The sequence below is a fragment of the Mycteria americana genome, chromosome 6 (genome assembly GCF_035582795.1).
Source record: "Mycteria americana isolate JAX WOST 10 ecotype Jacksonville Zoo and Gardens chromosome 6, USCA_MyAme_1.0, whole genome shotgun sequence".
NCBI classification, from domain to species: Eukaryota; Metazoa; Chordata; class Aves; order Ciconiiformes; family Ciconiidae; genus Mycteria; species Mycteria americana.
In genome coordinates this window covers 9069161-9086500 of record NC_134370.1, presented here as the reverse complement: position 1 = coordinate 9086500, position 17340 = coordinate 9069161, and the positions used below count along the sequence as shown (strand labels likewise).

The following is a 17340-nucleotide window of genomic DNA, read 5'->3' as shown; positions in this document are numbered from 1 at the left end:
GGAAGAAATGTAAAATTACCTTTGTTTATGGGGGGGGGGAGGAGAGAGTAATACTCTGTCTATTTTACTCTGCTAACGAAAGACATCAATGTAATGAATCATGCAAAGGACAAGAAGGGAAGAAAATAACACAATATTGCAGCAATTTCTATCTTTACTTTGCCTTGACTTGAAAGGGGTTTTGCTTATTTTGCAGAGACTGCATTATTTTTTTCCAGGCTAGCAATTCCCCACACACATACTCCACTACACCATCACGTTTCCTCTGCAGAGCACACCAGCTTCTGTCCCATCTCCCCCCAGATCCCATTTTTTTAATTTTCTGAACTGTGATCATTCCTCACTAAAAATTCATTAAAATGAATTAATACCTGAGGTTTTTTCACTTAAATAAATACAGTACCTCTAGCAATATATACATATATGCATACACTTGTATATACATATACGTATAAAAATAATTCTTCTTCAAATTCAGGCTATGCTTATAGATGTGAGGTGAGCTTGTGGGCATGCTGCAGTATACGGGCTGAAAGGTAGCTTTACCTTTTTTCCCAACCCACTAGGTATTTTGCAGACACAGGAGCTTTCCCGATGTCACGCAGAGAGAGAGCAGGGCGGGTTTGCAGGTAGCCTGAGCTCAGGCTAACCCTGTTACACTGCAGACACCCTACCTCTAGTGCAGGGTGAGTCAGGCAGCACGCAAGGTTTTTTGCCCACTCCCTGACTCAGTCTCCAAACTTACAATATAGGCATAGCCTGCACATCTCTAGAAATCAAGAGTGTCCCTGTTTTAATGTCCTTAACAGCATTACAAAAACTATGCTGTTGTCCTGGTTTTGCATACCCACAGCAAAACAATCAGCTCCAGGAGCTGCCAGACTGCTTTGAGTGCCAAACTGATATAAATACCCCGGAGGGATGCAAATCCAGCTCTGTTATACAGAACTGTATAATGCTACTTGTCCTTCATGAAAATATCCACTAAGTGTCCTTTTATCACGTAAAGCTAGAGCCAGTCTGAGACTGAGCAGTCAAGCTTAGTAGCTGGCCAACTGAACTGTAACTTGTGCTGGTTTTTGGCTGGGATAGAGTTAATTTTCTTCACAGTAGCTGGTATGGGGCTATGGTTTGGATTTGTGCTGGAAACAGTGTTGATAACACAGGGATGTTTTCGTTTCTGCTGAGCAGTGCTGACACACAGTCAAGGCCTTTGCTGCTCCTCACCCCACCCCACCAGCGAGCAGGCTGGGGGGCACAAGAAGCTGGGAGGGGACAGGGCTGGGACAGCTGACCCCAGCTGACCAAAGGGCTATTCCATACCATATGGCGTCATGCTCAGCATAGAAAGCTGGGGAAGGAGAAGGAAGGGGGGGACATTCGGAGTGATGGCGTTTGTCTTCCCAAGTCACCGTTACGCGTGATGGAGCCCTGCTTTCCTGGAGATGGCTGAACACCTGCCTGCCCATGGGAAGTGGTGAATGAATTCCTTGCTTTGCTTTGCTTGCGTGCACAGCTTTTGCCCTACCTATTAAACTGTCTTTACCTCAACTCATGAGTTTTCTCACTTTTACTCTTCCGATTCTCTCCCCCATCCCACCTGGGGGGAGTGAGCGAGCGGCTGGGGGGGGCTTAGTTGCCACCTGGGGTTAAACCATGACATAACCAATATAATCTACAAGGCTCAGAAAGGGAGGTAGCACCTATGTTTTCCCTCTCATTTGCTGAATTACAGATGATCACTGGACTGTGGCAGGATATGGAGGGAGGAAAAGAACAACACGCAGAGGAGCAGGTAAGGAGGTACTGTAAGTGGCCGTAATAGAGAGAATTCAAATGCGGCAGAGAGGCAGTGAAAGTCAGATAATGACTGGGAGATCTGGAAAGAGGAGATGAAAGGAGACTAAGCAAGGCGAAGAGGCATGAGAAAAAAGTAAGGGAGAAAGTGAGAAAAATGAAAGAGAAGTCTAAGGAATAGAAAATTTGAGGAAAAGAGCATATTTCTTCTTCCTCTCTTCCGTCTCCCCCCCCACATCCCTTTAGAGCACTCCTCGCTGCTACTTGTTAATGCTGTAACTGAAGAAGGCTCCCTCCTAACACAGGGTCCTGGGGTCCCCCTCTCCTATAGCAGGCCAAAAAAGGCTGACTGCACATTTCTAACATCTCATCACAGACTTGCCTACAGGGTTGAACCACCCCCTCCTCTGGCAAATCTTATCCATGAGGGTGTGGGGTTTGCAGGAACAGCCCAGAAGTCTCATGCAGAGAAGCCACTTTTAGAAACAGGTACTGGTATAAGGCACTTGCAGATTTGCACATGCCTTATGGAAAAGGAGCACAGATACAGTGACTCCCTTTCCATGGTAAACTATCATTAAAAATGTTCAACAGAATATAAAGAAGGAAAATTAATTTCTTGGCAAGTTTCTTATGTTTTCAGGAAATGCAGCAAGCAGCTGAGCTTTTGTTCTAGCTTTTACTGTGGATGAACTCTTTTATGCACTGAGAAAATGTTTGCATATCTTCACACAGTGTTCTTATACCTGTAGATGCAGATTTCTTTCATACAGAATTGAATGTGTTGTTGCAACAAAATTAAGACTGGATAGGATAGGTGACCAGAAACTGGTCAAGAGGTAAGAACACACCAATGAAAGCACGTTTATAAAGACTTAGCTCTCTGAATACACAGTGTCAAAATATCTTTATTATATTTTCAGGGAGATGACCCATCTACTGAAACCTAATAGGACATTTCATTATTATCCTTTAGCCATCCCACAAGGAAAAGTTATTTAAATATATTATGCAGCCATTTTATCCTTTTTTTTTCAGTATCAAATAGCTGTAGCCAGCAACATGTGCTTTTTACAGAGCCAAAGGCAAAACATTAAGAATAGTATTTATTTTAGCCCCAAAAAAGGTCCAAACAGCTGTCTTCTGAAATTAGTAAAGAACTACTTTCTGGCTATTTCACCTTAAAAATGAGCCTCAATTATTTGACCAACCATATTGAATATAGTAATTGTGGAGGACAAGAAACATGCTGTTACTAGATTCTTATATTAACAAAAAATGCCTCATTTTATGCTACCCTTCTTTTCAGATCTTTGCAGCACATGACTGGGTTGATACTGTTCTTTTAATAAATAATGTGTCTGTATCATTATAATTCTGGTCAGTGCCTTCTGAACATATCCAGGACACAGAGGAAGCATGCAAATTCAAAACACAGATTATTAAAAAGACCAAACTAATGACTCACACTTTCATTACTCAAAGAAAATAGTATTTGAAATACTGTCAAATGTGATACTGGCAAAAATGAAGCACACTGCCCTGCATTTACAGCAGAAAGATATTTTTAACATATGCCAGTCAACCTTTTGATGTTTAATTGGTGGCTGAAGTGATCAGAACAGGATCACTTCAAACCTCAGAGGTTTGAGCTGTTCCAGGACAACATCATTGGTGAAAGTTTTGGACAGTATATTGACTTTCCTTAGAAGTTTTGTTTATGATCATAATAAAAAAGAACTCTAATGGCTTCTTTTTTGTTCTTTGGGTTTTTTTGCTTTGCTTTTCAGTGAGCATTGACAGGCATGCCTGAGAGACTCCAATCGGTTTCAAAGCTGGATATGGACTGGGATACAAGTAGAGGCAGCAGAAAAATGATAATGAAAGTGAACCATTCAGTATCCTGATGAAGGTGAAAAATTAGGACTGTTTACATAAGCCAGAACTTATTTGCATTTCTTGACATTTCTGGTTTCTCTTTCCCTCGATCGAGAGTTTATGTTACATAACAGATAGATTAATGAATAAAAAAGAAAAAAATAAGCAAAGTGTCCTGCCATCTCAGTTTGTGGTACCTGCAGTTTGACCAAATCACTTCCCTGCTCTTAACTCTGTTTCAAAAACAGATCCAGTGAGATATGCATCCAGGACAAAGCTTTTAAAGAGCATCCAGAACTGAGTGTTTAAATACTTGTTTGCACAGGCCCGGTTGATATTTTGTACAGAATATGGGCAGATTCAAATCTTGCATTTCTGAGTAAGCAGGTTTCGTAAATCATTTGCGAGTGTACTTTCAGAAACCCTTTAGGACTTGTCCCCTTGTCTTAACTAGCATTATGAAGAAGCTTTAATAGATGTGATAGGCACGCAAATAATAGTTTCTAAACCACTCAGTTTCACAGTAGGCAGAAGATATTCTCAAATTATTTTCCCATTTAGATACTCTTTCTGATTTCAAAATGAAATAGAAGTTATCAGAGTTAGAATTGTATGCCTACTGACTACTGCTTTTAATTATTCTAAACTTATCTGGAATTACTATGTAGACTGATACTTATCAGTGCCAATACTTTCAATAGCAGGGAGGAGATCTTCTCCCCTTTCTCTCCTCCCCTGCCCAAGTCCCTGTTTTCCGGTGGGACAAGGGGAACAAATCACACCAACTCCCTCTAAGTGCACAACAAGTCACAGAGACAAGAAGTCTTTCACCGTATTATGGATAGGCTGCAATAGCTCTGCTGCTGATTCCTCCTCTCCATGACAGAGGGAAGGTACTAAATACACTAGCAGTTTAGACAGCCCAGGAGGTATTAACACTGACGTGAGATGACTCTCAGCAACACATCAAGCTTGCTTTACCTCCAGGCATAGGACCTAAGCGCTGCACTCTCTGACTCTGCCCCAGACCCCGCAGGCACTTGCCCACCCGTTCCCTTGTACCAGTGCTGCCCCTCGCCCTCACAGCCAGGTCTCACTGAGCCTTGGAAGAGTCCCAACTTTTTAATTTGGGAATTTTGAAGCAAAAGCAGCCAGAGGAAGCACCAGTAAAGAAATCCATTTTCACCTCAGTGCTGGCTGCAACTTAGGGCAAGGGGAGCAGAGATTTTACCAAGCTTTCCTCTTCAGCATTGCAACGGAGAAAGCACAACACCAGTCTCGTGAAGTCAAATTAAACAAAATTCCATTAAAAACCTAGTTGCTGAGAAAACATTAGATCAAAGCTGACCAAAGGAAAACACAGACATGAGAGAAGTAATGGTGTTAATTTAACTAAGTAATTCCTGAACACTACAGCGTGGATAACAGGAAGTAGTGTCCCTATAAAATCCTCTCTACCATTTCATTGGCACTGTAACACACTGGAAGTTTGGCAGAAAACACAGTAAAGATACTGTAACTCTACTAATTAATGGGGCCTGTGTATAGGGAAGACAATATATGTATGCAAAAAGACTAATGGCACAACATGGAAATGGAAAACAGGTGGTTCTGAGACGACATGTATCCAGCTTTCATAAACGGCAATAGCATCAGCTATGAAGGTGCTGAATGCAACTCACTGGCCTGAAATGAGAACCCTGCTCTGATTTAAATCTGCTTTAATTTGGGTCAGCAGGAAACTGGCTCCAGATTTCCCCTGAGCCATCGAGGGTAGGGCACTGCTCACCTCCTCACCTCTGAAGAACACTGGGGCACATCTGAGGTGCTACGGCTAAACGCTTAAGATCAGCAGCGGAGATCTCATAAACAAGCTTCAAAGTAAATATTTCACCAGGCAAATGTAAGTACTTATTAAGATTTATCATATCTTCAGTGTCCTTGACATTTTACAATAGTGTTTATTTCCTTGCTTGCTAATTCACAGAATTGGATAATCTAGAAGGAATTTACCCATTAGAAATGAGCAAGATTCTTGGGCATAACTTCATAAATATGACATTAGCACAACATTCTAGTATAAACATACACAGTGCTAAGTAGGAATAAAGCATTTCCTAAGGGCAGAGGAGGTCCTGTATGCCACTGAATAAGCGTTGTGTGGCAACTGGAGGGAACTCAATGACGGCGAACGTCCCGGTTTGTCCTGCGAAGCCGCGCTCCGCGCTGCCTCTGGGGGCTGAGCACACAGAGGAAAGAGGCTGGGAATTAGGTCAGGGAATCAATGACCCTCCAGTTGCATCAGCCCAGCACCCTTGTCAGGGGAAGGGAGATTAAACAACTCCAAGGCAAAACAGCTCTGTGAAGACAGTGGGATCTAGTCTACAAGTGTGGACTCCTTTTTTTCCAATGAAGAAAAACCCCACGAGTAGTCTGTGTGTTGTGACCGTTTATAAAGTCCAACATGTGGCTTGTATTCACAGTTACTAGTGCTCACACGTAAGATTACAATGAAAATAAATCCCTTTATCATGAATAATTCTATTTTCACCTGGTGACTAATGGGACATAAAAATCATTCTGAGACATCATTTCATAGAGACACCTAATGAAAATATTGCCAACAAAAATCCGTAAAAATTAAACTGGGGCTTTAAAGATTCCTCCACAATGCGAGGGAGTAGCTGTGAACAGTTTTGGAGAAGGCACGCACTGTAACCAGATGCAGGCTTTTGTCATTCTGTTACGGATGTCAGAGGCGTTTGCTTTTTTCCCTGACTCATCCTTTTCCCTAGTGGACATTCTGACCCTTACTCCTGGCAAATCCAGCAGTACCAAAAAGTTCTCTCTGGTACCTCATTAATCACTCCCCTGCCATGTGCTATCTTACCTGCAGATGTAATTCTTCTTGCAGGATTCTTGTAAATTCAGGCAGTTTGGTTTCTCCCTGTCCTCATATGAACACACAGGAACAATAGTCTGCCGTCTCCTTTCTGTACAGGCTACGTCTCGACAGGAGCAGAAGAGCATCCCGTAGCTGTGCTTTGGGGGAACTTTGTCAAAAAATAGCCGGAGGGCCTTATGACACTTCCGCTTGTTACAGATTTCATTAGACGTGCTGCTGGTGCAGGGGGTTATGTAAGCAGATCTGAACCTCTTGCAGGTATCATTTAGGTTACAAGCTTTTGCTGCATCCAAGCAATTGTTCCCCTTTGAAAGTACTGGCTCCACTAGAAAAAACAACACAACAGCAGTAAGAAATGCGTCACATTTATATTGTGTTTTGATGTCTGTGTTTATTTCACTGTTAATGAGATCCTGATTATACATTTCTTACATACAAAGCTTTCAGCGCCAGAAACTGCGACCAGTCCTTATGTTTCTTAGGGTAATGGTTTAACGAGTGAACAAGGGCACAGGCATGCGTTAAGATCAGAATGCTGGCAAATGAATGACGATTACACTGGGCAGGCTGCGCTTCTTCGTTGTAGCAGACATGCAGGATGAATATTGGGTAAGACTTAACCTCACTAAAAAGCTATTAAAATCACTGGTACATTGGAAGGGATACTTTTGGCCCATCACACAAGAACACGATGAGAGCGTGGGCTCCCAGCTCTGGTTTTGTAAAGCTCTGATATTTTTTACCTTTTCCTTGAACAGTGTAAATGACATTCAGTGTCTACACCAGGTAACGCCATTTAAATGTAATTGTTGTACTCTGCAGAACGTAAAAGCCACATGCCTGTTACTACAGTTTTTGAGGTATAAAACCAGCCCACCCAGACAGAAAGGAAAGCTCACATGACTGTGAGCTCTCTAAGGCCATCCACAAGGCCCCTAAGCTCCATGCTTAGTTAAAGACATTGTTATAAGATCTATAGATGCCACCTGAACCCTGGAAGTGTTAACGAAGTTGACAAGCTTTGAAAAAGCCGGCGTAGAATTAACAAGTGGCTGCGAAAGAAACGTTTTAAAATGAGGAGAATGTCTCTCTCTCACACACACATGCACACACTACAAGAAGTTATAGAAAAAATTAAACTCAGATAAAAGTTAAGACTATATTTACACATTTAATTTTGCAATACATTACCCAGATATTAAAACCCAATATATGCTTTGCTTGAAAATGAAGGCAACTGGCATTAGAATGCAAAATTCAATTAAGAATAATCGTAATGCTGCTTTAGATATTAGGAATGACAACGTCACAGATCCAAGAAAATACATTAACTTCCCAATGCTACAGAATTTGCAAGCTGAACAAAACATTTTGCAAATATCTAAAGCTCTGCAGCAACCTCCTGGGGGGATGGCCAAAGATAAAGCATCTCAGATGATCTACAAATCTCTAAGTTTCTCTTAAAAAAACCTTTTTTTCTAGATCTTCCACCTTTTCCCAAAAACTCAGTCCAAGGTCCTTCTACGACTCAGTGCCACTCCTCTCCATTCTCCTGCTACTCTGCCTCCCATTCCCAGACGTCGACATCAACCTTTTCTCTTTTGCCACATCAGGAAAAGATGATGTAGCTCGGCTGAGATGGTGCACCAAGGTACTGCGTTTGCTTGAACTGACTATGCCCGAGACGGTCCTTGGATGCTAGCACACACTTCACCTTATACAGATATATCACCTGCTACTAACCCATGTATCTTACATATCCAGAAATAACGCAATGCATAAATAGCATTAGAGCTTTCACTCTAGCAATATGCTGTAACTACATTCAGTGAGTTTGTACATTTAACCTTTGCAAATTTAACATCCAACATTCGTACTCCAAGTCCTTCCCAATCCCAGTTTCTTGCACAATAAACCACAACATTTTGCTTCTTATGTTCACAAATTACAAAATTATAAACATGCAACATTTGGCTACAAATTAACAGAGCCAAGCATTTCTTATAATAGCAGCCTACCACAGTTTAAGCAACACCAGATGCAGAAGAGATGAAATATCCAAAATACAACCCTCTCATAAAATTGTAACATTTTTATATAAAATGTTGCATTACATTAGCATACAACTATAATCTTAACTATGAACTCTCAAAGTTTTTTTTTATACAGTATATAGAATTATATGTTAAGTACAAATATAATTACTATGTAATCTGCAGGGCATATAATTATGCAATATATGAATAGTACATGCTAATTACTATGTGATTGCAGAATAATTACATGGTTATTTGTGCCTGGGAGTCAACTGCTGAATTCCACTCTTTCAAACAAGATTCCGTGGAAGAGCTCTGAATGGGGCATTTCAATACGAACAGACATCAGCTTACTGTATGATGTATTATAAAGCATTCTTTGAAAGAAAACCCAAGATATAATAAAGCACCTCTTTGCTGATAATCATACACATGTTTTCCATTACGGGTCTAAAATGTAGTAAATGCTGATAGAGAATTAAAAAGCACGGTGAATACGAACACCTCAGAAATCAAAAGGGACAAGTTAATCAATCTTTTTAAAAAATAGAGCACAAGCCAATTCACTGACCACACAAACAGCAGTGGACGCTATCTTGGATGAAAGTTGAATTAGGTGCAAATTGTTCATAAACAATAGTTATGCTCTTTCATATCTTTCGTATAATTTATATCTACACAAGACTCGCGTTCCTCTACATGTCAACTCTGAACATGGACCAGGTCTTTTGGTGTTTGTTTTTTTTTTTCTAGAGCTACTCCTGGCTGTAACTTGCCACTTGCCTGTTCTATTTTGATATGTATGTCTCTAGGTATTGTTTCTGGCATATTTATCATCACATTATACAAATTATTTCTACCTTTTAAAACCAAGACTAACGTACAGCACATAAGAGATATGCATCAACTGCATTTGAATTAAACAAGACTGTCTAAACTAACTCTTCTTATTAATGCCAGCTTCTCCCAGGCTTTTAAATCATGTTTCAATGCAAAATTTACAATCCAGAACACACTTTATGCTTTATTTTTATTGCAAAAGTACACCGTAATTATTCCTAAGTCCTGTGGTAACTACAAACAGTTAACAAGACTGAGAGTGTTTCTGAGGATTCCTTACGCAGCAGTAATACATAAGGTCAAAATTTCACCCAGCTTCTGTTCTGCAAAGCTTAAATTATTAAGACAGGCGGGAGTTTGGCTCTCACTAGGTACTGACTACGTTAAGAGCAAATGGATCTAATCCAGAGCTACTTTTCCTGCCAGTATCCTTTGGGAAAAGTCTGTGTAAGGAGATCCTTTTTCAGTTCCCCCCTCTCTTGGGGCACTTGGATATGGATTGAGGGCGGTCAGAGCAGCAGCCTGGGACAAGTAACGATTCCGTCCTAGCACCATTTCCCCACCCAGAGCTTCCTCTCTCCCAAGTCTGCTTTGCCTTGGGCCCATTCTGGAAATCTCTGCCAAACCACGCAGCTCTCCGCTCCTGCCAGACCACTGCAGGCTGGGAGGTAAGCTGCTTCCAGGCAGGTGATAAAGCGATGCCTCACGCCCGCGCGCGAGGCACTGAGGCACCCGCGGCGAGGGGCCCAGCAGAGCAAGGTCTGCAAACACCAGGATGCCGCCTCCCAGCAGAAGTCACCAGCGGCTGCGAGCTGCTTCGCTGCTATGGGTGCTACCCTGATGTGGTGCTGGCAGAGTCACGGCAGAAGACAGCCAGGGCCGGGAGCTGCTGCCTTGCTGGGAAAGCAGCAGCTCCCAACATCCATAGTTAGGATGCCTAAAAACATCCTCCCACCAGGCAGTTTGCGGTATGTGGAAGAGCTCTGGGGCAGCAATAATTGGCTTACTGATGCTAACTTACCCCTGCATGGATCACCGGCTCACAGCTCTTCTACTGCATATGTAACGCGTGCGTGCAAGGTGAGATGTTTTTCTGACAAATTTTACTGATGAAAAAACAGGCCTTGTATTACAGTATAGGGTGTTACCACTTTGATATTTGTTATCTCCTGAACCCCCCCGACCCTGGCCCAACATTGTTACAGCTGCAACAGTTCTGGACTCAAGCTCCCATACGACAGCAGAAAGAAGCCAGCCAAACCCTCCAGTCTTTTATCCAAAGGTGTTTCTAAAGCTTTAATAGGGCTTCCTCTGCCCTGTGTGATCTTCCTTATGCTTCAGCCTCTTTTACAGTCTCTTCACCTTAATCTTTCATCTTCCTTGCATTTCCATTTCTATTTCATTTCTGCACCTACTGAGCCCTTGGCTGTCTCCTCAACTCCTGTTAACCCCATGGTGCACAAGAAGGGATTCTCACTGGATATTGGTAGCTTCTTATTCGTGCTCCCACTAAATGGAAAGAGTGAAAGGACTATTACTTGTTCTATAAGATTCTTATTAAACAGCAAAATGGACACTTACTTTTCAATTTTCTTACAGTACATAAAAAGCAATTTACTGAGGTTGCCATTAAAATTACAATTACTATTTGCAAGTAATTAGCATTAGTAGGTTTTCTAGGGTCTTTAGTGGAGGGAATGCTGTAAAGAGAGCAGTAAATGTTAACGTGATGGAAGGCAAAATTACAAAGTGATAGAGGTGACCACACGGCTATGGGCCTACTTCAATGCAGGTGCAGAATATGGCATATAGGAAACAAAAAACAACTAGACTAAAGAGGAGAACCATGATCCCACTTTAACAAAAGTGTTGCTATGGGGTTCACCGAAGTACTTCTGCTTTGTAAGAAGAAAAGATTAAAAAAATAAGGAAAGCATGGGAAATATTGTCATCTGCATCTTAATGGATTCAAATAAACTACCATTTTCCAGGACAAATTATTTCTAATCCCAAATGGCAGAGGAAAAACAAGTCGTACCTGAGAAATCATGAGACTGATGCACATACATGTTCATGTTATTCTGAGGTTCTGCTTGTCTTCTACTCAGCCTTTACAGAACAGTCAGGCCTACTTCAAACCTTTTCCATAATCATGATAAGCAGGTGCTTTAATTTTTAAAATTAAGGCCAATACATTATCAGCTATACCCAGGGCTTTCAGAGTACTACCAAATACAACAATATATATGTTGAAACTACAATACATGGCAGCAGTAGGTACACCAGGTGACAAGGATATTGAGACTGACTCCTGTGTGCAGAAGAGCACACCCAGGGCTAGAGCAACGAAAGGACCCAAAACAAAACTGCCTGAACCGAGACTTTAGGTTGCTGAGACCAAAGCTGGGACATTTTACATTCCTGGTCAGTCCTCCCCAGTCCTGGGTATGCAAGTCTTTGATAATGCAAATTCCACTGGTCCCTAGAATTCTTTCCTGAATACACCCATAAATCCACTTGAGGAGGTAAAGACTATCTCCTGTCCAAGCTCTATAGAGATCAAGAACATTTGCATTGCTTAGTGTGAACCAACAGACATGATTTAGAAGTGTTCATCACTACCACGTTCTGCACAACTGCTATGCCCAAAGTCTTTTTCAAAACACCCTGGCCCTTGTTTTTATGAGACTCCACTGATGAATCATCAGTCGGGATCTAGAAGACTTGGGTTCAATGCTTTCCCTGACCTGGAGACTCAGAACCACTGTTCTCATTTCCCAGAGGGGTTCTCAAACATCTCACTGTAGAGTCTTCTCAGGAAGGTGCACGGGAAATAGTGCATATTGCAAAACACAGGAGAGAGCATGATGTTTCAGCCCAAGGAGGAGAGCTCTCCCTCGGAGGCAGATTGGTGGGTTCTGGCCTGCACCCAGGAAAGAGAGTTATTTCTCTTACAAGAGCAATGACTGGAAACCAGGATTCCCTTCCTGAAGATGACTCCCTTAATTGTAAGTCTGCAGAGGAGTGATCCTACTTGTGCTCTCTTCTTCTAATCCCTTCTAAAAAAACTTAATCCTTTCGATACCACAGCTCCTCCCTTTCCTTCCAGACCACCCTACTGCCTAATCCATAGAGTAGCCTCCCAGGCTTTGTGAAAACCCATAGAGAAGAGCACAGAGCCCAGGCATCCCACGTCCTCAAAGACTATTCTGATCACTAACTTAATGACTAAAGCACCATGACATCCTCTGCTAGGTGCCCATTAAAAGAAGAGTGCCTTTCTACTACCAGGAGCGTACACCGATTGCTGTGTGGACAGATGCACCTGCTTGAGGCTGTGAACCTGTGAGGTTCAAAGTATTCCAACAAATCTATTTCTGTATTTCTTATTGTCCATCTAGAGATTTATTGTGCAGGTTTTTTTGTTGGTTGTTTGGGGTTGGGGTTTTTCTGTTGTTTTTGGTTTTTGACACAGTATTCCCTGTGCACTTTATAAGGATTCTAGGCATCTTTAGATATCACCTGGAAGCAGAGGCTCATGACTTTACATGCCTACATCTCTCTCTTGGTCTCTTTCTGGATGTTTAATTCTACTAAGAGGGCCACATGCCCTACATGCTGCATTGTGCCTTGCCCAAGTTCACCACTGGATCTGGCCTCTAATACTTAGCAGGACTCTTGTCTCCATTTAGAGTTACATCCTGATACCTTTAGTTGACCATTTCCTGGTGCATTTAATAGACATTACAGATAAAGACTGCAAGAGAAAACTCCTATGCTGGATATTTGTTGATGAAAAAGGGGAGAAAGGATGTCTTAAGATTTCCTTTGGTACTTTCAGTCTTTTCTGAGGAGCAATGGGGAAAGGCTGAGCAGAAAAAACAGGAGGCTGAGCCCTGTGGGTTGGCTGAGGGACATCTGCTCAACTTACAGGTTGTGTAAGAGGAAAGTCTTGCAACCCTTCAGTGAACTGGTTTAAATTTTTGTTCCACGAGAGCAGCAAGGGAGAGGAAACCCTGCTCCCCAGTGTTAACAACGTCGTGGTCTGCTGCTGAAATCCTTTCTGTCTTCACTCACACAAATATGCTGATCTGTCACCTTTCATTTCTGCTACAAATCTAATGAAAGGTTATGTCGGGGTCCCTAATTTTCCACGTGGTACTGAGGATGGCAGTTTTGCATTATATACACACCAGCATAGTTAAATCCATTTTATTCACTACAGTTATTCTGAATTTTCAATAATCTAAGTTCAAGAATTTGGTTCTTTAATGCTACTTTTACTTCTTCTGTCCAAGGTGTCTCACATAGGAGGCAGAAATATATGAATAAAATCAGAGGCTGCTAAACAAAGACACTTCCGATTGCTGCAAACTGATGCAGTCACTGTTTCTCACATTACTGCACCAATGACTTCAGTTCTACCCTAAAGAGTTTTAGGGTGTAAAGGTCATTTTAACGTATCTACACTGCACTAGCATTAGGGATGGATTATGCATGACTGGGGCCATATACAGAATATATTTTTTTCTGAGGGAGTGATCTCAGTCATTTCATATACAATTCATGCTCTGTACTGAGTCAGAGGCTGGTTTTGTGATGTGCAAGGCTATCGCCACGGTTTCAGCTGAGTTCTTCTAATTAATTTCCCCTTAAAATATTCAAAGTAAAAATGTGTTACTGCATATGCTCTCATGTTATACAGTTCAGTATTTTATTATTAGCTAAATACTAAGTCAACAGAATCGAGAAGGAACTAGCACACACAGAAATACAGAATAAACCTGTGAAAATATTCAAACCTACATAGTTGCCATGAGAAGTGATTTACTGCATGCAAGTTCTCAAGACACAGTGAGGGACTGTTTACCAAAGTCATGCCAATTTACAGGGCAACTTTCAGCTTTTCTTTTTATTACTGCAGAATTGAATTCACAACTTGTTTCCTCTTTTCCTCAGACTTGATTAATTACCGTGTTAACATAACTACTGTTCTCCTGCTTATAATGGGCTCCCTCTAAAGTGCTGCCCCAGCAAAATAAACCAGGAGAAAGCTTCTAGCTCCTTGCTCTAGCATTGCAATCCTTTCTAATCTCACTATTTTTCAAATTTATGTTCCATTCCAATAAAGCTTGTGTGAATATTATAGCAAATCAGATAATACAAGGTTATGACCCTTGTAATTGATCCTTCAAGGTTCTTTTTGCCTTTTTCCAGTTGATGCGGTAAAAACTACGTTTAGATGTGCTTGTTGACACTTGAGAATTCACTTTGTTGGTCATATACACTGTTTCAGAGAGATCACATTACATAATGATGTATTTCTCGTGCTTTATTTCTTCTATACCTACAACCCCATTAAGATGTAAGCAAACCTCCCCTGGGGCTGTAAGACTACAAGTATCAAGGGGGCAATGCTCCCATACTGTTCAGAGGGAGTATAGCTGGAGCAAGTATTATGTGAGGATACAGGGTTAAACATTAGCTACTGTTTTAAAATATTTTCAAATAAATAAAAGCAACTTAAAAGAAAAAGTTAAATTTCCATTTGTAGAAAAATACACATTTTAATGCACACAGACCATGTATGCCAGCACTAGAAATCAGTTATCTGTAGCAATAGTTTCTATATCACATGACCACTGGAATAAAGTGATTAATTGGACTGTCTCAGTAAATGCGATCATTACACTTTTAATTAACCTTTTCAACCTCTTGCAACTCTTAGTTTTGTTATACATTAGATTTTTGCAGTTTTCCGGTTGTTATGCTTGACTAAGCTTAAAACAATGCAGAGTTGTGTTAGAAAGATAAGAAAAACAATTCAAACAACTCTTACTGTTCCTAATAAGAAAATACCGCTGATACTGTCATCGTAAGGGTAGTTATAAATCAGGTGGAGGACACACATTCTGAACTCTGTGGCTACTTTCCCACCTAATTTTTTTTGGCAGCACACTGTTATTTAATGGCTCTGGCTACCAGGAAACCAGCTTTTGAAAATTCTTTCTCAACCTAGTTATAATTACTCCATATAAATCATACAATGATCAATTATAATAATCTTAGCTTCATCCATTATTTAAACGTAGCATTTGAATCTACACAGCAGGAGTGCAGGAAATTCCAGAGTCCTCTCTCTGCTCACTAACAATTGCTTTATTCCTGAAGTCATGCCAGTTACAGAAAAGAAGGGGCCAGATATGCTCTTAGCTATGGCATTGAAACCTGAAATAACCACAGATTTCGGATGAGGAAAGGTTTTTGGCCCTGAACGTGGTATTTTTTCTAACTTACACTAGCTTCCTGTTGTTGAAGCTAAATTCAACATGAGATTTTGCTTTCTTTACATTGATGCACCAAAATCAGAGGAGGAGTTCCACAATGCTATACACTGAGAGCACAATATATTCATACTTTAAAATGGCTTAGAACTTTCTCATATATATGCATACAGACCAGACACTTTTATATACACGTGTATATGTACATAGAATGTCTCAATACTATTTGCCTGCATGTCTCATTTCATAAGAAAGCTACTTGTATATTTATTAATAAGTATGAGAAATAATCCAAGTGTTTTTGTTTAACTTAAGGCTAATTCTAAGGTATCTGAATGATTGGAATGATAAGTCTGATGGAAGGAGGAGACGCTAAAAGGAAACCAATTTTCACAAAGGCTCAAGCAAAACATCGAAATGTTTTTCACAAAAACTTTATAACTGGATTTCAAAATAGTAACAAGGATTTTTAGAGCATTTTAATAAAATAACTATATATTTTTTACTATGCAAAATATTAAGCTTACGATTATTACTATTTTGTACTTTGTCCTATTTCAGTCTCAGCCATAATATATGCTAAAATTGTAAACATAGGGTCTGTTTTGAGGTTTAATATTTTGAAATCTTCCAACACATATTTTAGTGTTTCAACTACATGCCAAGTATTGCTTTTTCAATAAAGCTGTATTTTTCTGTTTTACTTTTTTCATTTCATTAAACAATAAAGCTGTTAAAATGTGGGAAATGAACACGTAAAAATTGTCAGGATATATTAAAAAAGGTGGTGCTTTTGTACATACAGAACCACACTTTTTCTCAACATCAAAAGAAAGAGTAATAGGTGCACCAAAGGGAAAGAGGTCAAAGATAGGAATGTGAATACTGTCTGGCACAACAGGAAAAGGGCTGAGAAAGCCCTCAACTTAGACTATAAATATACATACAAATGGGTACAACTCCAACACCAGGAACAAAAACATAAATACATTATGTCCACATTTGGGCATCACATGAAATTTGTCCATGGACAAAGCACAAGTAGAAGCTCAGCAAATGGTGCATAAGTAAAAATTAACTGGTAGGATTTTAATTTTTTTTTTTAAATAAGAGGCGAGTATGACCCACAGCAACTCTTTTCAGGAGATGTAAAAACTCTTCCTCAAAAGTCTAACTGGGAACTCCATTTAGCTCATCAGATGGATAAATGCACAGTGACGGAACCAAGGAACTTCTCGGTACTCCTCAGCTGGGCAGACTTTGGTCTGCCCAAAGCCCTAAAATACTTGCAGCATTTAGATTCAAGCAGAGAAAGGAGATGTCAAGGAAGGAGAGCTTGTCAGAGCAGGAAGAAAATTCTAGAAAGACAAGACCTTATACATGATAAAGCTGGCATTCATATTTGATCTTAGAATCACAAGGTTGGAAGGGATTTCATAAAATAATCCACCCTCCTGCCACACAGCAAGACCAGCTGTAGCCAGAACAAACCCTGACTGATGCTGTGTTAGACATACTCAAGTCCATAGGACCAGAGGGTATGCATGCAAAAGTGCTGAGGGATCTGGCCTATGTCACTGTGAGGCTGATCTCCTTTTCA

The 17340-nt window shown here is 40.6% G+C and overlaps 1 protein-coding gene across 1 annotated transcript in view; it reads right to left on the bottom strand.

The window, feature by feature from the left end:
- GFRA1 (GDNF family receptor alpha 1) overlaps window positions 1-17340 on the bottom strand; it is a 150817-nt gene that overhangs the window by 49359 nt on the left and 84118 nt on the right. The window contains exon 5 of the mRNA XM_075504051.1: window positions 6566-6905. Coding sequence (XP_075360166.1) covers window positions 6566-6905 — 340 coding nt within the window. The remainder of the gene's footprint in view (window positions 1-6565; window positions 6906-17340) is intronic.